We start from the raw sequence: 24,789 nt of genomic DNA, 5'->3' as shown, positions 1-24,789 counted from the left end.
TAATCTTTTACACCTACATTTACAACCACGAGAAAAATAAATCAATTGGAATTCGGTACATATTACTCAGTTCACTCTAAAGGCACTCATATATATTTTCTAAAGAAAATGTAATTAGCATGGGAAGAAGTTTTATTGAAATTTTACTGAAACAGTAAGTAAGCAGGATATCAATACAAGGACTGCAAGTACCTGTTTTCCTTCAAATTTGTGGATAATTTTCATATGCTGGACTTGTAAAGCATACAGAGTAAATCTCAGTCCAGCTTTTTAATTTAGCTTGTTGGGAGGTTTTTATTGTTTGGGGTTTTTTTGTTTGGTTGGGGTTTTTTTTGTTTGTTTGTTTTTTTTTTCTTTTTAATTAACATCTTTGAAAAGGACAGCAATGCAAGAGAAAGTGCATAAGCTGTTCATAAGGAAAACTGGCAGACAAATCGAGGCCACTCCTCTTCACCCTTGGTTCAAACTCCTGTTCCAGCAAGGCACTGAACCGAACTGTGCCAGCTGCATCTGGCCCCCTGCACTTGGCCAGGAGCTCTGCACCATGGGAGCTCAGCCATGTGCTTGCCATTCTGGCCTTCCCTCCCTGGGATGGGGCAGACCTGGGAACCCTCTCCCTGTGCCTTGCAACGCACATGAATTTGACGTTTCACTGCCCTTATCAGGGAGAGCAGAGCAGAAGCTGTGCTGCGATCAGGAACCTGATTGCAGAGTTGTGGGTAGGTGCTGCCTTTCCAGCCCTCTCTCTGATCTTGCAGCTGGTTGCATTGCTCCTCCAGTGGGATGGTGCAAGCACAGCCTCAGGGCACGGCTTGAATGCCCACCCAGGATATGGGAGCTAAGGGTTCCAACCTGTTCCAGCTCAAGCAAAAAGCCCCGTGTTTTGAAGCCCAAGCCCTGTGTTTTGAAGCCAGAGCCCTGCTGAGGCAGAGTGTGCATCACTGAAGGAAGAACACTGAGTTCCTTCCAAGTTGCTATCAAGGTTTCACAGCTGAAAGAGACCTGCTTTCTCTCTTCATCGCTTGAGTTAGATTAAGACTTTTCAAGAAGCTTTCTTCCCCACCAAAAATGGTACATTTAATATTACTGTCAATTCATTGAGAAGAATAAAGCTGTTTTAAAATACATCTAATATACATTTTCACACCTATCCACAGTAAGCACTATGATTTTATCTTCACTACCCATTTATTCTGGCAGGATTATCTGTGAAAGCAGATGAGTGTTACAATCTGCCCTGCACAGAGGGACTCCCTGACCTGCCCATGTCCCCCACAATGTCCCTCCACCCAAAGTAGCTATCAGCTCTCACTCTGGACAGCTGTCAAGATTAGAGGCTGAAAGTGAGAGAAGAATGCATCTCCCACGCTGATCATCTGTCATTCCTGCTGCTCCTTTGCAATGCCTTTTCCAGAGGAAGATGTCATTTCAGATCTCCCATATCTGTAATTCCCTGCAATTTTCCACCACTCACCTAGAGCACGTAGCATTACCTTCCACTCTTTCTCTGCTCCTTAAATTTTTCAGAGAAACATAAGAAGGAGTTTACCACCACGGAGAGCTGACAAGCGTTAAAGAAAAGGAGAAACAAGTGCATAGCACTGCAAGCAAAATTTGCTACTTACCATTCTTAATGCTCTCAATCCGTACTGGGAACCCCGACTGTGCTGCCGCAATTAACTTCAAAGCAATATAAAACTGAGCAGGACCAAAATAACCCACACGCTTGGCTCCACAAACTTCTGTAATCTGAGAGAGAAGACACACATTGTCAGTTAAATGAATTTCGTTCTTCCAGAGGTTAACATCTCCATATAAACAAAGAAAACACTTTAAAACCACAAAATGCTTGTTGTATTTGAAGTTGTCTACTACATGTATTTGTTTCAACTCAGAACATTAGGAGAGATGTTGGTAGTTGGTAGACCAGAGACAGGTTGGTAGTTGCTACACTTGTCAGAAGCACTGCTGGTTGACACTGCTATCCTAAAACAAGTTATGGGTTTTTGTACTATGTAAGATTTTAACAGCAGGGGAAATGAAAAGTTCTTAAGTACTCTGTCCAGTAAAACATTTCCACCAGGAAAATTATACTTAATATTAGCCCTAAAACAGCAATTCAGATAATCACCGTAACTAGAACATAAACACAACAAAAGATCGCAGCACACCACTTGAGCAAACGTTTTGTGTGAAAAATTAACATGATCTTAGCACTGAAGTTTTAAGTTCCATGAATACATCATTACTTGCTTCACTCTGACACTTCCATGAAGCAAAGAGCACCAGGTTCACACACCCAGACAATGCCTAAACAAACAGCAGGTATCAGCAGGTTTTAAGTACAGGCACCAATTCTCCCATGCCTGGAGCTCCCAGATGTTCACAAACAAACCTCAGACAAGCACTGAGGTTAGAACAAAACTCCATTTGCCCCAGACATAATAGGAAATCTCAAATTGTTTTCCTGAAAATACACCTAGATTAGCAATGTCTACTGGCTGGTGAGGTGCACCCTCTGTGACAGTCTTCCATGGGCAAGTGTTGCTTCTGGAAAGCCACATCTGTGGATTGGCTCCCAAGCCACAACAGCATGACAGAAAGTATTAAACTGCATATAAGCAAAGAGCACAAATGAAAGGTCTATTTTTTCTGATTTATTTTTATATGTATATATACACGTACATACACAGTGTCAAAATGTCAGGTCAAAAAATTACTTCAAAAATCAAACGTTTTGGAATGGTAATTCTTACTAATCAAAGACAATTGTTTTCAAGTAAACCCCTTCTTCTCTGGATGGGGCCTCTGCTTTGACCAAATGAGCTCTGGCTACTTTCTCTTCCTACAAGTTTCAGACTTGGTCACAAGACACATCAAATAGTTTTTTGCTCCTACTGCTTGATGAATAGGGAGATTGAATCTTTGTATAAGGACAGTTTCGATTAACCAGAAGCATTTGTCATTCTCTTTCCTGTCACCACCATATTTTCTGGAAAAATCCCTTGCCCAGGATTTCTCTCCTGGGAAGCTGAGAAGCCTCAGAGAAAAAGGAAAACAGTATTATCTCATTTGCTTCTCCTGTGTTTTGCTGCTTTGGAGTGTGGTTTGGAGATTGTTTATCCAATAGGTGATTATTTCATTGGTTGCATGTGAATTGTTTTTACTTATCTGCCAATTATGGCCAGCTGTGTCATCCTGTCTGAGGAGTCACGAGTTTTCATTAGTATTCTTTCTAGCTTTCTCTCTGTATCCTTTCTGTATTTAGTATAGTTTAGTATAGTTTAGTTTAGCATTCTTTAATATAATATATCATGAAATAATGAATTAGCCTTCTGAGAACATGGAGTCAGATTCCTTCCTTTCCTCGCCTTCATCGGGGGACTCAGAAAATACCACACTTTCCTTTACTTTTTTCTCTGTTACTGCATCCTTTTTTATTCTGCCCTTCCCTCTATCACTGGTATTGCTTCTTTATTTTCCAGTGGGAAAGCAAGGCACTTGGGACACGTCTGAGATGGATGACTGGGCACACCCTTAGTACCCTTTCTGAGCTCCAAAGCAGGGTTCTCCTCTTGGTCCTGGATGCTCCGAATTCACTCAGTCCCACTGCCCACACTACCCACTCCTGCATGGTCCTTCCCCAGCCAGCAGCCCCAGCTCTGCCTGGTGCAGTGGTGTGCAGCGCAGACGACTGGACTGGACCACGGACAAGGAATGTGCACAGCAGCGGCACTTCAGACAGCTCCTCATGGGCAAAACCTCCAGGCACGCCGGGATCCGGCAGCTCTGGAGACAATGCTGTTGTGGCAGGTGTATAAGAAGTCACCAGCTTGTCCAAGCCACCAGTCACCTGCCTGGGGAGAAGCAGATAGAGACGAGGCACAACCAAGCTGAAATTCAGTCTGGGTTCACAGCTCTGGTCTGTTATAGGAGATGTTTGTTTAAAACATGCCAGCGCTGAACAGGGAAGTTGGCAAAAGCTGGGCACCCACCAGCAGCCAGGCCCTCCCATGGAGGCAGTGGGTGCTCAGCTCCTGTGTGACCCACAGGCAGTGCCTGGCATGGCTCCTGCTGTGGGGCAGAAATGGCACACAAAGTCCCTGCCTGTGCCTATGGGGACTTTCCTCCTCTTGGCCTCTTTTCCTGCCATAGCTACACTTCCTGCCCTGCCCATGCCTGCTGACATGGAGCAACAGTGTCACCATGATGTGTTTCCTCTCGCTGGCTGCTGGAAAAAGGCAATACTGAGCAGCTGGGACTTTCACAGAGATGCTACTACTTTCCTGAGTTCATTTTCCATGTATTTTCTATACTTTTGAAAAATTAAGGTTGCTGAATGATGCAAATGCTCTGCTTACTCCTCATATGGAAACATTAGTATTTTATTCTGAACAAGCAGACTAAACATTTTTATCAAGGACATCTCACCCCTCAAAAATACAGTGATGTTTCTCAAGCACACACTTACAGCCAACCAACCAGAAATTGCTTCCCTGTAATTTTGCTTTTTGATAACAACAGAAATAAATTTTGTAGACACAAGCTTCTGTTACTTGTGCAACAGGACTCTGTTCATGGTCCAGAGCAAAAGATGGAAGCTGACAGAGTAGTCAAATTTTTTACACAATTAATTGTGGGCATTTATGTAGGTTAACTGCAGCTACAGGCATTTACTCACATCAGGTTCCTTGTCCAGTTAAAGGAGAGGGTCTTGGGTTCCTTCCAGCCAGCATTTCACACTATCTGCATCAAAACCCTGCTTAGAGGTGCCAACAGAGCAGCCCCTCTCCAGCAACCACAGAAGTTGGTAGCAGATTAGTCTTTATCCAAAAGTAAATCCTCAGAACATGCTGCCTGCCCAAATTTCCACAGCAGCTTAAATTGAACACTGCATTATTTTTTTGTTTCCTGGTTTTACCTTTCACAGGGTCAGTGCACATAGCTTTTTGATGGGCAGATTACACTTAGTGATATGCAATTCTGAAATTAGGCAAGTTTGTGTGATATGCTATTAGAAGTCTTCCAAGGTCCATCCAAGTTAAAGGCACTGCATATGAATATAGTATGGTATTTTTTCATTTAAATCCTTGAATCTGTTGTCAGTTTGGGTTGCATGCTTTTTAGCAAGCCAGCAAGAAGAGAACTGGTATTTTCTGCTTGTGCACTGCTAAACAGACACACATATAAATCAAAAAACTTGCATGCCTTGATACTTCAAGGGATTTTAATGCAAAACTATTGACTGTCCATTTATATTACAATTTTTCCTTTAATTCTCCAGCAGAAAACGGTAATCCTCCAGTGACTGCAAAATATTGAAGAAAAGTGTAATGAGAATGTATTGGAAATAATTTTTCATGGTGGTGGGTTACAGATGTTATTTGCCAAATCTAACCTCAGGACAATAAACAGAGTTAGTCCAAAATCACACAAAATCACAGAATGGCTGGGATTGGAAGTGACCTCTGGGAATCCTCGAGTCCAATCTCCCTGCTCAGGAGGTCAGGATCACCTAGAGCTGGTTGCACAGGATGGCACACAGGAAAGTTCCAAAAATGCCCGGAGAAGGAGAATGTGCCATTCTTACAGTAAAGAAGTTATCCTCATTCAGAAGGCACCTCCTGTGTTTTACTTTGGGCCTGTTGTCCCTGGTCCTGTTGCTAGGCACCACCAAGCAGCCTGATTCCATCCTCCTGACACCTCCTTTCAGATACTTACACAACACTGAGAGCATCCCTTCTCTATATTCCTCAGGCTAAACAGGTCCTGGCCCCTCAGTCCTCTCCTAAGAGATGCTCCAGTCCCCTGGTCATCTTTGGAGCAGGGATGCTTGAACTTTAACCTCTTGGACCCATCCCATACCTTCTAGACCCCTAACCCATGGGATTCTTCCAAGTAGATCCTTGAAAAGGCCAAACTTAGGTCTCCTGAAATCCAGGGCAGGGACCCTACTTTCTGCCCTGTTTCCTCCACACAGGTTCTTGAACTCCACCATGTCATGGTCACTGCAGCCAAGGCTGCCCCAGCGTTCACATCCCAAACCAGTCCTTCTTTCTTCATTAGCACAAGGTGTAGCACCACACCTCTCCATGCTGGCTCCTCCACTGCCTGTATCAAAAACTGATCACCAGTGCTCTGCAGGACTCTCCTGGACTGTGTGCCCTGTCGTGTTGTACTTCCAGAAGATACCAGAGTGGTTGAAGAAGGTGGTGAAGGCTTGTGATCATGAGCGTACTTCCAGCTGTCTGTACAAGGCTTCATCGACTCCTTCTCCCAATCAGGTGGCCTGCAGCAATATTCCAGTCAAGGAAAATTGCCCTGTTCAATGGTTTGTGAGGCAAGAACACAGCTGAGTAAACAGTGGGTATTCAGCAGGTAGCCTTAACACACTTGTTCTGCAGAGGAATCACACCATATTCTCTACCAAGCACCATAAGAAGGGGAGAAAGAGCAAGATCTATAAGCCTGCACACCTTCTGACAGGTAAGAAGTTGTTCTAGGGTTGCAAAAATAAATACTTTTTAGTAGTATTAAAAAACAAATCTCCAATTCATAAACATTAAAATTTGAAATATAGCTATGAGCTCTTCAGAAGAGTTGCTGTTTGAAACCACTGTGCTCCATGCAAACTTCTAATAGAAAAGCTCTACACCTCCAGGTACTGGAACACAGAGCAGATTTTTGTTTTTTTTATCCACTCACTGCTCTGCTCTTTTGGCCAACAGCAAGTGTTATTTTTATAATTGCTCCTTGAAGACATCCCATATGTAGCAGCTTTTCCCAGCCCAATCTGACATTGTTCCAGCTCCCCCCAGTTCTCTCCAAACAAGTTTCCACTGCAGTCTCCAAGAGCACTGACCTCACAAACACACTGGGCAGGTCTAATTTAGATTGCAAGAACTAAACTTCAGAAACTGAATATGAGCCAGGAGCTGGTTTGTTTTTAATAAGTAGAAAAAGGAGTATAATCAGAAATAATTATACCCTAATCTTATGGAGAGGCTGAAATGGTCATCCTGGAGCCTCAAGGGAGAGGTAGATCTGGGAATTTTGCTTTTTCGTTTAGCTGCTGTGGCACCCTCTGTATCAGGCTGGCACACAATCCAGAAAGCACATATATTTTACTGGTCCTTGTTCAATCTATAATGAGATAAAAATATTTTCCAGTTTATCAACTGCCTCTGAATTTTAGGGAAGGTGTTGAAAAGCTTTTGCCATTGCCCAATGCACATCTCACCCAGTGCTCTCCTGAGGACAGCCAACTGTGATGCCACTGCTCAGACCTGAACTACAGAGTGACCTCAGGCTCCCTCCTGGGTCAGCCAGCTGATTATAATAGTTTCAAAGACAAATATTTGCAGCAGTGGCTTATCAACAGCTTATCTCAAAATTGTGTCATGCATCTGACCCACTTTACCCTTTCTTTTTCTTTTTTTTTTTAATTTGTGTTTACAGACTCTTTGATCTGCTTATTACAGACAAGTTTTGCTACATTCTTAAACAGGTATTTCTCTCTCAATGGATCATTGTTTAGACATTTGTAATGCCACTTGGAGCTTAGAGCTACATATCTATTTCTTCAATATTTAAAGCAAAGTAAGAAACAACACATCAAGGATTACTGACTGGGAAAGCATTAGGAATATGCTAGGGAGTTACACTCCCAGATGTACATAGGAAGAGGCTCTGCCATGCATTGGTTCCTTACCTCTGCTCCACCATATCAGTGGTATTTCTGTAACTATTTATTTTTTCCGTCATTCTGTCTTTTAAAAACAGATTTTTTTATCTATTTTAGACTTTTTTAAACATTACCTGAAATGCTTACTAAAAATCAAGCTATTTTAAACAAGCAGGGTTCCAATGTTTAAAACAAAATTTAAAATAAGCTTAGTTTATGGCACAGAAGACAACACACACATAGTTTATTTTTAAAAAGCTAACTATAATACATTCTCATGGTTTAAGCTCTGCAAGATCATCACTTTACATTTAAGAACACCATAACTTCAAATTGCAAGGCAAGCAACAGATAAACTGCAAAAACTTCACAACATCACATAACAAACACAGTGCTTAAAGCAGCACAGAGCAACCCCCTGAGTTAGGCAAAAACCTGCTGACAGCACCATCAGGGTTTCCCTAAATTCCCTCCTCCCAGCATGACCCAGAACCATCCATATCTGCCTGCACTAGTGCTCCATCACATCTCTACATATCTGGGGGGAAAGCACGTCCCTCTGGGAACAGGGAAACACTTTTCCATCAGCTCCAAGCAGAACATTTTATGTCAACACTGAGAACCATAAGGCTCACAATTCAGCACCCACTGTCCGCAACACCACCAACAGAACTGCGAGAAACAAACACAAAACCAGGATCAAACTCCAAGTCTGACAATGAGGCTTAACAGCAGGACCATTTTATGTATCTTTTATATATTTATTTTATGTATTTATTTTTAAGGAAAATGTTGATTCCTTAGCAGAGGTGAAAAATAACTCCAACCTGTAACACAACTGGTTTCAATCTTTAAAGAGCCTGTGGGCAGGAGCAGGGCTGCAGCAGGGCAGTGACACTTGGTCAGTGCAAGGGTCTGCCCAGTCCTCTCTCTTGTGTAACAGTGAGCTGTGGATGCCTAAGGAAAGCCAAGCATGTGAATCATGCAGTACTTCTCTTCAAGTGGGAAGACTGGTAATGCCAGCATACCACAAGTCACAAAAATATTGATCTGAGTTATACAGCTATGAGGACATGTGAGTCAGCACTGATAAGCAAAAGATTTCAATTATTAAGGAGTGTTGACAAGAAAAAGTCTGCCAGAGAATAAAAGCTGCTGATGCATGCTAATACATATAACCACTGAAATATACCTGAAAGAAATGCCATCTCCCATGCTCAACCTTGGGTCTTTAATACACAAAGGCTACTCAACCATTTACCTGCATGTAATGTGGAAAAGCTGGACACTTTCATCTCATGTCAGTCTCACAGTGGAGTTTAAGAAGCCCCATACCTGAGAAATATCTGACAATCACCACACCAAGTAAATTATTTTAGTGATAACAGTGCCTGCCTACAGCCTTAGGTCAGAGGTTGTTACACACATTTGCTGATACTTCATTATGTCTTTGATAGGAACACCTAGCACCACCTTCACCAAACACATATCTTTAGGACTATGTGAAAAGCCTACAGAGGTGAAAGAGATGAAGCAAATTATTTTCAAAACCTCCTTGCCTTTTTTTCCTCACTATTTGGAAAACAAATGCTACAAGAACAACATTCATGCATCTAAAATTGTTCTGTGTTTCATATTCCCCATCTGCATCACATTTGTATTAACAAGATCGATAAATTGAGCACATGTCAATAAATATGTGTAGGAATATAAGTAAAGTTTTAGTAATGCTTGGAACACAAAAATAAAGTCTGAGAACAGGTTACTCCAGCTTTAAGAACCTGGCACAAAAATGCCAACAATCAGTACAGATTTTTTATTTAAATCCATTTATTCACTGAACTGCTCCACACTCTTTGTAGATAATCAGTCTGCATCTAGATATGGCAACACAGATACTCAGCAGGTCACTCTCTGAAACGCTGCATGCACAGTTTTGCCAAAAATCACTGTTAAAATCTGAAAACCCACAGAAATTTGCAAAGTAAACAGAATTGAGTTATAGATGTTTTATCTGCTTTTCAAATCTCAACTGTGGAAGCAAGGGAGTAAGAGTAAGTAAAATGGCAAGCACGGAGCTGTCACACTGCCCCATCCAAACAAGTAAATTGCAGAAAATTTCCACAAGGGTTATCCAAATTTCTTCTGATGCAAGTCCCTGCCAAGAGCATTTAATTCTCTTGGACATGAGTTTCATAAAGCTCATCCTACAGATGGTCAACACTATATGTTTTATATATTGCATATGGTAAAGGCACCAGTCATCCCAGAATTTCTGCTCATTTTCCTGCTCACCTCATCTCTTTCAAGAGCATATCTAGGGACGTAACACAGAGAAGGTCCAGGACACGACAGAACAGAACCCAGACTCTCCAATTATTGTCCACTTAGCAGAGACATTATCCTGAACTCCCCTTACCCACAAGCAACTGACATTGCAAGAGCTTGAGGGAGGCAGGATGTAACTATCCACACTGAAATTTGGCCAGGGCTGGAACTAGGCCAACCAAAATATCCATCTGTTCCTAAAACTTTCATTTTCTGAAGGTTGAACGAAAATAGTATCTAAATCTTACTGCTAGTGAGAGTGAATAGGGAGGTGCTTTTTAGCTCAAGTGGAAATGTCATGTTTTGCACAGGAGCTGCACCCATATCCTTTGGGAATGGAAATATAGGATGATCATGGCAAAATTAAAAGGACAACACTACTTTTACCATGCAAAATCCTTGCAGTTTGGGCATTTTAGACTACTTTGGCAACAAAGTTGCTTATTATTTCAAGAAATACTTTACACAAGCAGAATATCCCTTAGCATATTTTCATCTTGAGAGTACATTTTCACTGACTTAAAAATACAGCACTCATTTATAAGCTTGAGCTCATTACTAGCCCAATGTATTTCAAAATCTATTCAAAACAGATATACCTATCAAAAATATATATCAAAATCTATTCATAATAGATATACTGTATGTCTATACGTATGCAAAACTGAAATTAAATATAACTTGAAACTCAGCCTAAAAAATCAAACTTTTGAAGGAAAGGTTTCTGCAATCTGTCCAAGCCTTTTTTTACAAAAGGAAAAATTGTCTCTTCATTGCTGCAGTTCAGATATGGGTTAAAACACCCACCATGAGGGATTTATTTTTTTTTTTAACCCTGAAAACACTCACATTTTATAATGGAACTTGAAACCATTTAAAATGCTGGATGCTCCAAGAACGCCCAAAAGCACATAAATGAATCTTGTAGTTTGTCATTCATAAAGAGAATCCTTATCCTACCTTTGTTAAATTTCAGTCTCTTAACAGCATACCACAGACTGAGAAAAACCAGATTTTCTGAAGAAAAAAATAAATCCTCATTGGCTGGGTTGATGCCTTATTTCTTGTTGGAGTACAAATTCACTTGGGGTATTACTAATACAAAAGAAATGTGTATTACAGAAAATTCTACAAGGTGTTGCTAGACAGTATTTAATTTACCCTTTGAAGAAGCAAACATCAACTCTTTGTTGCATCTTACTCTTCAACAAATGAGGAACATATAAAGCTCTGCAATACAACTCCATTTTGTTCTCATGTTAAAACATCATCATAAAAAGCTTCAGTATAAGTAACAGCCTGTGAAATTATTGCCCCACCACCCATAAAGAAGCTTGCCAAACTCACCTAAGGTGCAAAGAATATCTTGAACAAGGCTGAAAAAGCTTAGCAACGAAGAGATAACATCTCCTGTGGACACACCATAATGTGTTATGAACAATCAAAACATCTTCCTAAATTCAGAGACCCTTTTAGCACCTAAGGAAAAACAACGGAGACTACTGCTAGGTAAATGCTGAAGTCAAGAATAGTAACGAAAGTGGGCAGAAAGGCTTGTAATATTTTTTGTAAAAGTACAAAAATTAACTGTTATCAGAAATTTCATTCAACAGTTTCACTGTTTAACTCAAGCCAAGGCTACCCAAAATATGTGCCTTTACAGTCAAATCTTTCTTTTCCTATTCTGTCCAAGTAACTGTATTGCTATAAGTGAACCCCAGAAAACAAAGTTGTTTTAAGTCACCACTGAGAGGTCTAGAGGACTGCCTACAAACAGTACTGCAGTGTGCTCCTGCTGCCTCTACAACAGCTGCCTTATTATTTCCACATTTCTTTGTAACTACAAGGAAATACTTCAGGAGTTTCACTCTCAGATGCTATGCCAGGATGACTTTACAATCTGTTCCATTTGTAGGCGTTCTCACAGCTGACAGCATACCAAGAGCGACCGACAGCAAACTTTATGACAATTGCCCTTATCTTCTCATATCCAGGCAAAAACATTTCCCTACTATCTTGGAAGGTGAGCAGCCTTTTCTTCTTAGCAAACATTTTCCTACTTGTTGATGGGACACAACTCCTCCAGCCACCACTGCAGTCTTGATGCACCCAGTCACAAACTAGACCTAAATAAATTCTTCATCTCTGATCATACTCAAACAAGACACCTCACTCAATTTCCCTCTGCACAGGGACAAAACACTTGGATACTGAGCCACATGGGCCATGGTTTAATGATGCAGGACAAACTTTTGTGTGGGTTGTAGATGACATAAGATCAAACACAGAGGGCACCTAATGTTGTTTAGAAAGATTACAGAAATACATCCAGTGTTTAGCTTTTTTACATTTTAGTGACAACTTGCATCACTGGAATACAAAGGCCCATGAAGAAATTCAAAATCTTTTGAGATTCCAGGATAAACATGAGTTTTCTGCTGTTTGAGTTCAAATACACAGGATATTACCCAAATAATGAGGTACTTTGATTACGGCCTTTGCCACTGACCTCTGCCTATGGCTTTTTAGTTTTTCAAACTCCCCTTTCAGCAGTCATCATCGCTTAACTCAATTTGCCAACCTCTTTTGGCCTCAAGCAGCAGTAGCACTGCTGACTACAAGTGCATTTATCTCTTCTTCAGGTTTCCTTCCACAAACTCTTACAAAATCCTAGCCCAAAGCTCAAGAGACTTCCACTTCTCATTCCCACGCTGCCAGCACTGCACCCCTTCCAGAATGCCCCAGGAGCTCTGGGCATGGGCGGCCAGGCTGCACCCAAAAGCACCCAGCTGCAGACATTCCATATCCCTGAGTGAGGGTTTTCAGAGGAGTCTGGAAAACCCCTTCCTTGGGAGATGGGCTGACAAAGGCTTAGAGATGGCTCACTTTGCTCTAAAAAACTTTCCCATTACTTTTGGGGCAAACCCTTTTAAATGCAGGAGGAGTAACCAGCTTCCACAATTACCGAAAGAAATAAAAGCAGAGGTAATGACCCTAAACCGAGCTGAGACTTGAACTTTGTGCAGCTGTGCTGAACTGTGGATCAGCTGCATGACTGTCGTGTCTCTGGCTGCCCACGGGATCCACAGGCTACCCTGACAAAAGCTCACTGGAATAGAGGGTTCTCAGGGCCATGGCAAGGGGACAGGCAGGCTCCTGGAGCACCTGCCAGTACTTCCACGCAGAAGGCATTCCCAGGATATGCATCTGGGAAATATTTTCGGACCCCACCAAAATATAGTGACCCAAACCTAACCAGTGATACATAGCAGAGCTGGCCAAAAAAACACAGCAGTGAAGTTATCAGCTCCAGGTTTCTGGACTGAACTTTTGAAAGCCTGGCAGATAGATCAAAGCTGGATGGCCTCTCCCATGCAAGACTCCTCAACAGCAGGATTTTTCTACCAGACAAAACTCTAGTTGATCCTCCTGGATCTCTTTGTTTTCAATGGGCCTTGGTTCAAGTAAAGAAATGGAATAAAGCTTTTCTTAGACATTTGTCTCTAACATATGATTTATAACACCAGATTTTTTCACTCCAGCCAGCGCAATACAGATGAGTGTTTAAACATTCAGTTCAGCAACACTTTTACACTTGTTTTCATTACATTTCCTGCCTACTCTTTAATTGCTTAAAACAACTCTAAGGCCCAACCACCACAATATGCAAAAATAAATAATACATCACTTAAGAACACTGTCTTACAAAATCTTCCATAGCACTAGAGAAAGAGATCATTGTCCAGAATTAAACTTGAGCAACATGGTTTTAAATATTCAGAAACTAATTAGAAAAACCACTCTTTGTTTTAACCAATGTGGTTACAAAACTTAAATTAAATTAAAATTGTGGTTACAAAAATTAAATTCTGTACATTAGAAAAGGAGACCGAAAGTCTTACAGAGTATTTTAAATTATGCCTTTTCCAAAACCCCAGAGGGAGCAAGTGATGAAGATTGTTCCCCAAGTCTTCATGGCAGAGTGAAGATTTCTGCAGTTTAAAATTAATTGACATGTTATTAGGAGCATTGCACTCAATTGAAATGGGCATAATTCACTGACAAAGAGGTAAGCCAGGAGTGAAATTCTGTAAAAGGGTTTTCTAACCACCAGGTCAGTGGCAATTTGTGTGGAACAGCTTAGGCTGGTCGACTCCGGAAAGGCAAAAGTCACTTAATGGTGCAGCCTATTTCTCAGCTATCAGAGACGCTGCATGATCCGTGACACGTCACTGCCGCAGCCATTCCTGCCCAACTTTTCTCTCCTGTTCTGATAAAGACAATGATAGCCTAATTTGCACTTGGAAAAGACTGTCAAATATTGCTTTGGACTTCTAAGATATCAATAACTCTCCACACAGGGTATCTGTGCACCAAACCAAGGAACTCACACACTTGCACAGCTGAAGGGAGCAATCCAGTGGCAGAGGTTTGTGATAGGTATGCAAATTCCAGTTTCATTTCTCCATTCTTGGCACAACTTTCAACAAAAATTTATGGCTCAAAATAGCAAATTAGTAAGGGAGAAATTAAAACATTGTGCAGAGAAAAGACTGCTGATTTATTGGATTCTGGAGAGATGGGTAAAATGGAGTGACCAATGTTGCATGCTGATTTCAGCTCTCCAAAGGCACTAATGATCACTGCAGGAAATGTACTACTATCTGCAAAGCAAGAAACAAAGGTCCAGTCAAATCTTAGTGATTGTATAAGGATATGAGTATAGTTATTTGTGATCTGGTCTCATTTGACGCAGAATTCAAAAAACTCTGTGAATTCTGCATCAAATGAGACCTGAATCACAAATAGCTATACTGAAATCTATTTGTGATTGACACAAAGTACATCAGTTAGCACTTCTTTAACCCTGCAAGAAATCTTTCTACAATCAAATGGGGCAATTCACAAATGGAGCATAACCCAAAACCAGGACAATAAGTCTGCATTTGCCATCCAAAGAGTTCTGTGCTTATCTTCTGCGGTGCTGCATATTCAGTATTTACAACCTGCTCTAAATAACTATTCTATTAAGCAATTATTTTGCATTGGCCCATCATTCAAGAAAAAGAAGCTTAGCAGAGATGCACTGGGAAAGAGCAACCATGTACCAGTTCCACTTATGGCTGTTGCTGAAACACCTTCCCCACCTCTCAGCACAGTTGCGTGTGCAAGAGGAGCTCACAAGGTATTTGAAATGCAAAATTTTTGAAATGAAAACAAAAAATCAGTTTCTCATTTCTTTGGTCTTAATGCAACAATTAACATTATGCTTATTTCAATGCACCTCCATTATTGAGGAGAAAACACAGCAGGCAAAGCATTTAAGGATATTAGCTGTAAGGCTTTTATGACTTTCACACGACTTTCTGGCATTAATCTAGAAAAACAAAAGGACATCTGTACACATTACTACATATCAGAATAAAAAATTATTTGCAAAAGCTTGTCACATGCAGCTTTTCTAAATATCTGTTAATTTTTAGCATTACTTTGCTTCAGTATTGAAAATTAAGCCTATGCAACAGGACAGTGAATGAACTAGTCAGCAATCATTTTTCCTTTCAATTGCTTTATTTTCTTTCTTGTTCTTTAATACTGGGAAGTTTTATATTTAGACAGAAGTCTCCAGGCAAATTATTGCTTAAAGTAAATGAAAACTAAATACCAGAACCCAAGCCTGTGTTGCAAAACAATTCTTAAAGGCAGCAACCTCTCCTCCTTCTCCTAGCCCTCTGCCCTATACTTTGCACAATTTCTGCACTAAATGAAAGAGTCTGCAGCGCAAACAGTTTATCGTGCAATTAAACCCCACAACATACTCACAAAAAGAGCCAAAGTACAGCAGCTTAAAAGAAAGAAAAAACAAACTGCAGAAGATTTTAATACAATTATATTTTACTAAGCACGTAGTCTTTGAATAACTGAGCTAGAAATTCTTTTCTTCTAATTTTTTCTCTCAGATTCACATTAAAACAACCCCATGGAAATTCACTAGGAAAGCTCAAGGTTTGAAAACCCCTGAGTTTCTGAACTGCTACGTTGTTTAAAGCCTAACTGAGAACAAGCAGAAGTACTTAACAAATATATACTCTTTCCCCTCTTTTCCTTGACTAAACCATTTAAACTCCTCAGAGTGCAGGAACCGCTTAAGCTTTTAATTCCCTTAGTGCTTTTGCACAGGAATCTGTTGGCTTAGTGGACTTACAACAACCACTTTGTTAGGCATGAGAAGCAAGATAACAAGGGAAGTCCTATTCCCAACACTGCCCTTCACTCTGGTCCCACCTAACAAATACTGCTCGACCTCCCCAGCTGCTGCCCAGCAAGAGTGCCACAGAAAGCGCTGCCAGTTTGGGATATCTCAAGATTCATTTTACACTGGGAAATTAAATTTCAGATGTTCCTATTACTGACAACTTACTGAAAGCAAGTTTAAATGGAAGAGGAAAATATCTGAACACAACAGAAAGCACATTATTGCCACGTTTCTTCACTTGTCATTTTTCAACTCTGGCTTAGTTTTATTTTGCTGATGAAACCGGGTCTACAGTCAGAAAGCAGGAGTTGTTTTTCCATGTGTAAATACTTAGATATAGATTACATTTCATAGTTGGTTTTGAGGGTGGGCTGACAGGGAGAGAAGGGCTGATGCAAGATACTGGGAATTTTTGTGGGGAGAGGGAGGTGTTACAAGTTGCTGGGGCTTGCACAGGGGCAGGGGAAAAATGCCAGTTTTACATCTACTCTCCTGGTGACCCATTCACCAAGAAAACAAAAAAGCACCTCCACTGATGATCTGCTTCTCACCACAGCTGTGGGCTCACTGCTGATGAGCATGAATGGGAGTTTTTTCTTTCTTCAAGTCCTTAGCCATACTAACTTTCTAAGGTGTTCTACAGCATCTGTACTGAGGAGTTTCAACCCTTAAAAAAATTGTTTTAAGCAGAAAAAAATCCAACTATTTACCCACAAGCACATTTTCTCTAGAAACAAATCAGTGTATATATATTTTGCAATACTATCTGAAAGACTCTTCGATTTTATAAAAAAGTAAAACATTAAGATAAAATTACTTTTAAAATAATCGATGGTATGACAGTAGTTCTGAATTAAAACAACTTGCCTACTCTAACTAGCAACAAGAAATTAAAAGCAGCACTGTCCAGTATACATTTTAAAAAATGTAAACTTCCTAATTGTCAGAAAAATTTCTGGTGAGTACAAATTCTTAAAATATGTGGGGAAAAAAAATTATTTGATGTCACAAATAATTCTGACTCTCAGCACTGTACATACCTTACTGGCACAAAGAGAGTATTTAATACTGACACATAAAATACAGTTTTGAGGAACTTTATGTCTATAGATTCAGGTGATCTTGAGGTACATGCAAAACCAGGATGATTTTAACTCTGCCAAAAAACAAACTGTGCTATGTTTTTCTCTCAAATAAACCCGAAGAACTACATAAACTGACTGATAATCTGTAGGTTCCTATGCAAACAATTACAAAAAATGGTGACGATTGCAAATGTCACAATGCATTAAGCAGGAAAAAGCATTCAAAATGCCACATAAATAATATAGTCAGTAACACCAATTAAAAAAATATTTTTCAGAAAGATAACCTTTTTCTTAAAATACCCATGCCCTTTTAAAATTGTATTTGCTTACCTGTATGTTTCATCCTTCCAGATTCAGAAATACAGAAAACTTTTTGTTCACAATGAATAACTCCTGAAAAAATGACTCAACTAAACTACAGTTTATAACAGAATTTATTTGTATGCTGTACCTTTCTTTTCAATGTCACAATATTTGGGCACCATATCCAGGCCCTTATTGTTTTAAATCCCTCAGAACTGCTTTCAGAATAACAATTCCCACAACACTGAAAATCTTTGGCACTATACTTTAATGCCAAAAGGAATTAATTCAAACTGAAAGAATACAAAACCTTTTGTCCTTTTAAACAAGAACCTTTAATGAGGGATATAACTGTACTTATTGTACATCAACAGTACAAATTTAATTCAGATTGCATAAGAATACTAGATTTTTTCCCCCCTTCTTGGCAAAAAAGCTGGAGGCACTTCCACAGAGTATTAACTTTAAAAACCTTGACACTCCCCAGAGGAAACTGATTTTCTACAAAGACTTTGGGGAGAGTTCAAACTTGGATTCCTGAGCAAGACATTTATAGACCATTTGGGTCCCAAACTACAACACGCCCACAGATGAGGGTGCAGCATATGGAAACCCAGCACATTCAATGAGTCCATATCAGATGAAACTTTGAGAATAAGGCGGAACAAAATGGAAGGTAACGAAAAACCAATTCTAGAGTTTAACATTTCTCCTCAGTCTCCTTATTAAGCATTCTGCAATGAAATTGCTTGCATAGTAATTGCTGATCTTCTGTAAGTCTTGACAGACATATGAGATGGCAATCATCCAACTTATTTTGCTCCCAAGAGCTTCATACATTACTTGTTTTTAAAGGAATTAACAAGAAACTTTTCTGACTCAGCAAGGAATTTATTGTGAATTCATTCCTTTCCTGAGGGATGACTTTTGGGGGATTTCTGTGGGTTTTAATATTAATTTTGGGGTTGTTTGTTCAGTTTGGCGCCAGTATTTCCAGCTGAGGACCCTCTGAACACCAGGTGCTGTTATGAGGCTTTTATTTTCTGGTCCACAACCAATGCTGGTTTCAGGGACAAGATGTGTACATGACCACACAAGGAAGCCACTAACAGTAGTATATTTTTAAAACTAGAATTTAAAGGAATGAACACAGACACAGGTGAACACACCATACAACACAATCCACCATTTCAGCACATGTGTAGAAACTCCAACTCTGCCTTGCTGGAAACTAACATAGTTTTATGAACTCAAAATCTTCATGAGCTCTTTATGGATTAGCCCACTGGGGCAAGGAGACAGTTTTGGGGCAGACAATGACCCCAGACACAATTCAGGGATGGAGAGTAAAGATCCTGCAGTTGGTTGATGCATTTTGACTGTCTTGAGGGCCGTGATCAGTGGTTCTGATCAGCAGAATGGGCAGTACAGTTCTGTCCACAGGGAGGACCTCTCCTGGCACTGCAGCTCCCCAGGGCCTTTGAAAACATACCAGGAAGCCTCAGGCACAAGGGACTCCCCACTCAGAACTTTCAGAGGAAAGCCACAGTGGAATTCCCACTTCTCTGAAGACTCACTCCCATATGGGCTTTATTTTTACATCCTTTGTGACCATTTGCACTGTTTTCTGTCTTACTAGCAAATGCTACCTAAAGATTCTCGATGAAAAACTTTCTCTGCTTGCACTTTCCCAAGACATCCTGCAGAAATGTCCAAATGCAAATGTCAGTTTGCAGTCCTAAACTAAAAGGAGCTATGGTAGCAGTAGGCTTGAAAAAGGAGAGGAATAATCTGTTCTTTACACCGGATACAAACAACATCAGACTTAAAAACAACCTTGAACCCAAAGATAAGGCAGTAGTAGAGTCAATTACCTATAAAAGTTGTAGAGTTAGCACCAAGGATTAACAAATTGCTCAATACATGGCAATGGGATTTTTGCTACAGGCAGGAAAGGGTATTTAGGGATGGTCCAAGGTCCTTTCCATGCTTGTAGATTATTCAGCCTCCTGTAAAGATGTGGCTGATGTTATCACACCATACAATACTCTCTCCAACACTTTTCAGGACTCATAAGCTTTGGAGTCCATTTGGTTTGAAAGAAGGGCAGAGGTGTCAAGAAAAGCACTTCCCAGACCATGATTTTCACAGGTCTTATCAGCACTGCTGATGCAGCTCAGCCCCTTCTCTGTGCTGACACAGCCATCAGGTACCATGTGTTGTTTCTGAACCAGTTAATGTTTCTGCTACCACTGGCCCATGAAAACTGCTATGCTGTGCCCATGCTGCCACTTGCCTTTTTCCTATGAAAGGGCAGTGTGGAAAGCCAGGAGCAAGGGATGGCAACCCAGGGGCAACTTAGGACACGAGTCCTAAGACCTGAAAGACAAGACTGTGTCCACTGATCTGTACCTCAGCAGCAATTTCAAGAAAAAAGTACAGAAAGATCGCTAATTTTCAATGACACCTAACATCTACAAAAACTTCAGACACACCTTTACTGATTATCCTTTGTTTTATTCCCTATCATACTTTGAAAAGTGAAAACTACAAAGTCTGGTCTTAGTGGGCAGCCTCTCTTACTAATGGCCAAACCCTCTTCCTCCTTCTGTACACTAAAGGGGTCCTTGACCACTCCAGCTTCACTGGTCTTCCTCCCTACCAGCTGCTTGCTCCAAAAGCAGCATAGTCAGTAATGAAGCGAAGAGCAGAGGAATATCCAGACCCAGCTGAGCAGGGCTACAGGGATGAAGGTGAGCATTGCTCATTGCTTGTATCCTGCCACTCAGAGGAAGCTCAGTCCTGGCACTTTCAGAACATGCACAAACATCTCTCTAGACTGGGGAAGCTGGTTTAACACAAGCATACATCCTCTGAAAACTATTCTGCATTCCAAATACTCTTTCAAACAACCCACGTCACAAGCACTTTATACAGCTCAAGATCTAAAAACACATTTACAAAGTCAAAAGGTACATAGTCAAGGTAAGTTTGGCTCATAATTAGATAACCTTACATAATTTTTTCCAGGATTTAGTATCAGCAAAAACACTTCTGCCATTACATGAATGGTGGAGTTTGTTATTTTTAAATTCCACTGGGCATAGTTGTGCGGGTTTTAAACAAAAAAGTACTTTCCTGCAATGTTTATACTTAAATATTTCTATAACAAAAATCTAAAAGTAAGACAAATGTTCCTTCCAAGTAAAGAAAAACAGACAGCAGAGGAATAGTAGGAAATTAAGGAAAGCCTATTAGTCATTTTTACTCATAATAAAAACCACTGGATTTTTTAAAAGATAAATAAATTTGGAAGTACTTTCAGAAGGCTCCAAAATCCTCATAATTAAGGATGAAATAGATATGGAGATAATTAATGAGATCTATCACAAGAGAAATGTTTTGTAATAAAACATAATCTTGCTGCAAAGGAGACTTAAGCAAGCAGAAGAATATCCTGCACACCAGCACAACTAGGGCAGTTCTCTCAGCACAGGCAGTGAAACCTGCAGTAAAACCAATGCTAAATGATCAAGACTTCTTAGAGACAGCTGAAGAAATTAAGGCCTCCTCACACAAACGAGTGAGGAATGAGCAAATAGCAATGATGTTGGGTATTTAGTTTAGAAGTAGCCATCAACTGCAATATGCTGAGCTGGTCCACTGTGTGTGAGGGGCTCATTTCCTTGTTGTGCCAAAGATAATGTACCTGCTCATCTCAGTCCCCAGTATGAGACACCACTTGGGGTCACTGGGAACCTGGGTCTAAATACAATTAAAAAAAAAAAAAAAAAAAGGGGGTGTGGGGGAATGGGGAAAGGAACAGACATTCTCTCCAGCTCCCAGGCAGATGGCAGTCACAAAGGCTGGAAACACTGGGAGAAAGAACTGGCACAAAAGGAACAAGAATAGTGCTGGGGCATACTGTCTTCAGCTTCATGGGGAGTTAGAGGGAATTTATAGGACAGAGAGCTCCCAAAGCCCTGCAGTGATGAAATAGGGGGTGCAGGTGCAGGTCATCCTGCAAAGCACTCCGTGGGCAAGGTGTGCCTGCAAACAGAACTCCTGGCAAGCCCTCAGGGGATAACATTCAACCTCTCAGTGGCTGTGGCCTGTTTAATAGCAGAATATATGAGAATCCATCTCCATCAATGTCCAAGCACTTGCATTTTTCTTAATGCCAGAAAACTAAGGAAACCAAGGAGGCGATAGGATTCAGCTCTAGTTTCAAGGAAATCTTCTCAAAGTAATGCATTTTAGCAAGGCATACAATTAAAAAAAAGCCCTAAGTAGAGCTGACAAAAAGAACAAGAACACATCCCTTCCGTTTCTCATCCCTCTATTTATTTATTTCCTGGCAGATGCAGAGAAGTGCTGAACCAGCAGCTCTCTTGGCTGGTGGAAGTCGCCAGCTGGAAACTGGGGGAACAAAGAGCAGCGCAGGTGGAGCCTTGTGCGAAGAGACGGGGGAGCAAAGAGGGGCACAAAAATAGCGACACAGAGCAGATACGGAGACACTCGCCTGTCCCTTTTGCTCTTCTCCACTCACTGCTACAGTGGGTTTTAAAATGCTATTTTACAGCCATTTTTAACCTCATGTCCACAACACTCTTTAGAATCATAGAATCATTTAGGTTGGAAAAGACCCTAATTGAGTCCAACTGTTAATCCAGCACTGTTCCAGAGACCATGACTTGACTTCCCTGGGCAGCCTACATCGGTCAAGAAGTTGTCTTCGAGCAGCAGAACCAATAAACCCCAACTTTCTCTAGACCCTAGTCTTAGGGTGACATTCCTATAGGGATTCTTTAATGTTAAACATGGGCTCATTTCCTTTTGGAATGTTCCTCTCAACAGCAAAATTAATAGGCTTTTCTTTCACCAGATGACTTAGTCTTCCACATAACTCTTACGTACTCTTCAAAGTCTCTCAATTTTCTTGAAATTTTATTGAAATAGTTGACCAATTCAGAATTACAGGGCTGAATTAATAACATCATTGCACAAACCTCACCTCTTTCGAAAATCAGACAAAAGAAACCTCAGCCCATGACATAGGAAATTGACAAATTTCAGATTACAGTAAGGAAGGTGAAGCAGAAAAAGTAGTAATAAAGGAGACCTTTTTTTTTTTTCCTTTTTTCTTTTCTAAAAGCACACATCTATGTAGGAAATGGCAAAACCTTTCAGGAATATAGATTTGTGGTTAGTCATATAGTGATAACAAAAAGATCATTAACTGATAGGTCATTGCTAGAAGGAGATCAAATCTTGAATTGAATAAAGAACAGGGTGACATGTTGAGCCAGCCCCTAATGTGAAACCAGATGAGGGATGCCTTTCCTGCAGTATACATTACACATTCAAAAACTCAAAGAGGTCTTCAGCTCTTTGACCATTTAATAGTTAATGAGACTAATGGGTGTTCACACAAGGATATAAATAGCATTCATATTCTCCTTGCAACATGGTAACAAATGAGCTACTGCTGCTACAGAGAGGTAAACTGAACGTTCTATTGCAAATAAGTACGTCTATCATTGTGCTTGCAGCAGCTCTAGATAGACCACAAGAAAAGGGGAACTCAGAGAGCAAGACTATCATTAAAAGCTTTGACAGAAAATTCTAACACAACAGAAACATCAGCAGCAGAGCAAAAGAAACATTCTATATTACATAGTACTGAAAAGCCATTTGAGGTTAAACATTTTTTGGGTGTTAAGTTTGGGAAGTGGTCTGCTATGGCAGTCTGTATCAGTTTATGATTCAAACACACCTTTCCTCGGAACTACACAACTCCATTATGCTCTTTCATCACAAAACTACAGCCCTGGCCATCCTGGAGCAATGGTGAAACATTTTTGAAATAGCTTAGTGTTCTTCTACAAAGGAAAATTTCTGTACAATTTTTCTTGCAAGACACGTTGTCTTGAAAATGTCATCAGGAAGCAAAGCAGAATTTCAGTATTTAAAGTTGGCCCAAATAATTTCACTGCTCCAAATGAAGTTTTTCTCTGCAGAGCCACATATGACCCAAGCTTCTCAATGACACAGTGCTGTGAAAACTGCAGAAATGCTTTTCTGGGCCAATGCCAATAGGATGGTCCTGCAACTCTCAATTTAGGGCCTTAAATATTACCAGAATTCTCCATATGGATGGGAATCAAGAACACATAAAGCTAGATAGTACTACTCATCCACTTTCTTAAATGTATTTCGCATTTCACAGCTCCTGACACATCACTCCTCCGTCTTTTCATTAAAATGTGAAACACCTATGTTTTGAAACTTAACTTGACCAACTTACTAGAAGGACTAAAAAAGTATTACAGTGTTCAACTATTAATTAGATGGTTATTAACATTTGCGTACATATTGCCAAATAATTTAAACTAGAAAATTTAAACTATGTAGTAAGAAAAAAAAAAAAAAAGGAAAAGAAAAAATATTCACAAATTCTCTTTTACTTTTGCCGTTCTGGAAGTTTCCCTCACTCAGAAATGTTTACTTTAAGGTCCATCCTTCAGTACCTGAACGGAAGACCTTAATTCCATTTCCAGAGTAATCTCGTTTGTTGCAGGGCTTAAATTCAGTAGTTATACTGAATACAGAGTGCCTTGCTAGACTTAACTAAAGCTTTACCTCTTGCACACTTCCCCTGCAATCAAATATATGCATAGTAAGTAATGCAATCTAAAAACAGCTAATGAGTATTTCCTATGGAAAAATACTCCTTTGGAGAATATACTCCTCAAGGACAGTCCTGATTTAGATTAGATCAAATAAAAGATATAATTACTATAATACAGCTGTGGGCGGAGGAGGGGGAGGAGAGAGGGAGAAAGAAAATAAGGGACTGATAGCTTGATGTAAATAACACTAAGAATTCTTTTCCTGCTGACATCAGTACTGCCCAAAGCTGCTCTTTCTTTGTCTGAAACATTTTCTCTGGTCAGTGAACCTGGGACCTGTCAGGCTGTGCGGTAGCAGGTGCTGTAACATCATCAACCCCAGGCTCCCCATGCTGGCTCCTTCCTCTCACAACACTCAAAATATGTTTTGACAGACATGACTTCATAGCTGCATTATTTTAGAGGGGTACTGTATCTCCAGAATGATAATATAGTGCT

At 40.3% G+C, this 24,789-nt stretch overlaps 1 protein-coding gene across 2 annotated transcripts in view; it reads right to left on the bottom strand.

Annotated features, from left to right (window-relative positions):
* The window catches only part of REPS2 (RALBP1 associated Eps domain containing 2), a 93,416-nt gene that overhangs the window by 57,425 nt on the left and 11,202 nt on the right, over positions 1-24,789 (bottom strand). For both annotated transcript variants that reach the window (XM_041472405.1, XM_041472406.1), the window contains exon 2: positions 1,626-1,749. In XM_041472405.1, coding sequence (XP_041328339.1) covers positions 1,626-1,749 — 124 coding nt within the window. The remainder of the gene's footprint in view (positions 1-1,625; positions 1,750-24,789) is intronic.

Source organism: Pyrgilauda ruficollis, unplaced genomic scaffold (genome assembly GCF_017590135.1).
Source record: "Pyrgilauda ruficollis isolate IOZ18807 unplaced genomic scaffold, ASM1759013v1 scaffold29, whole genome shotgun sequence".
Lineage (NCBI taxonomy): Eukaryota > Metazoa > Chordata > Aves > Passeriformes > Passeridae > Pyrgilauda > Pyrgilauda ruficollis.
This window is presented reverse-complemented; position numbering and strand designations above follow the sequence as displayed.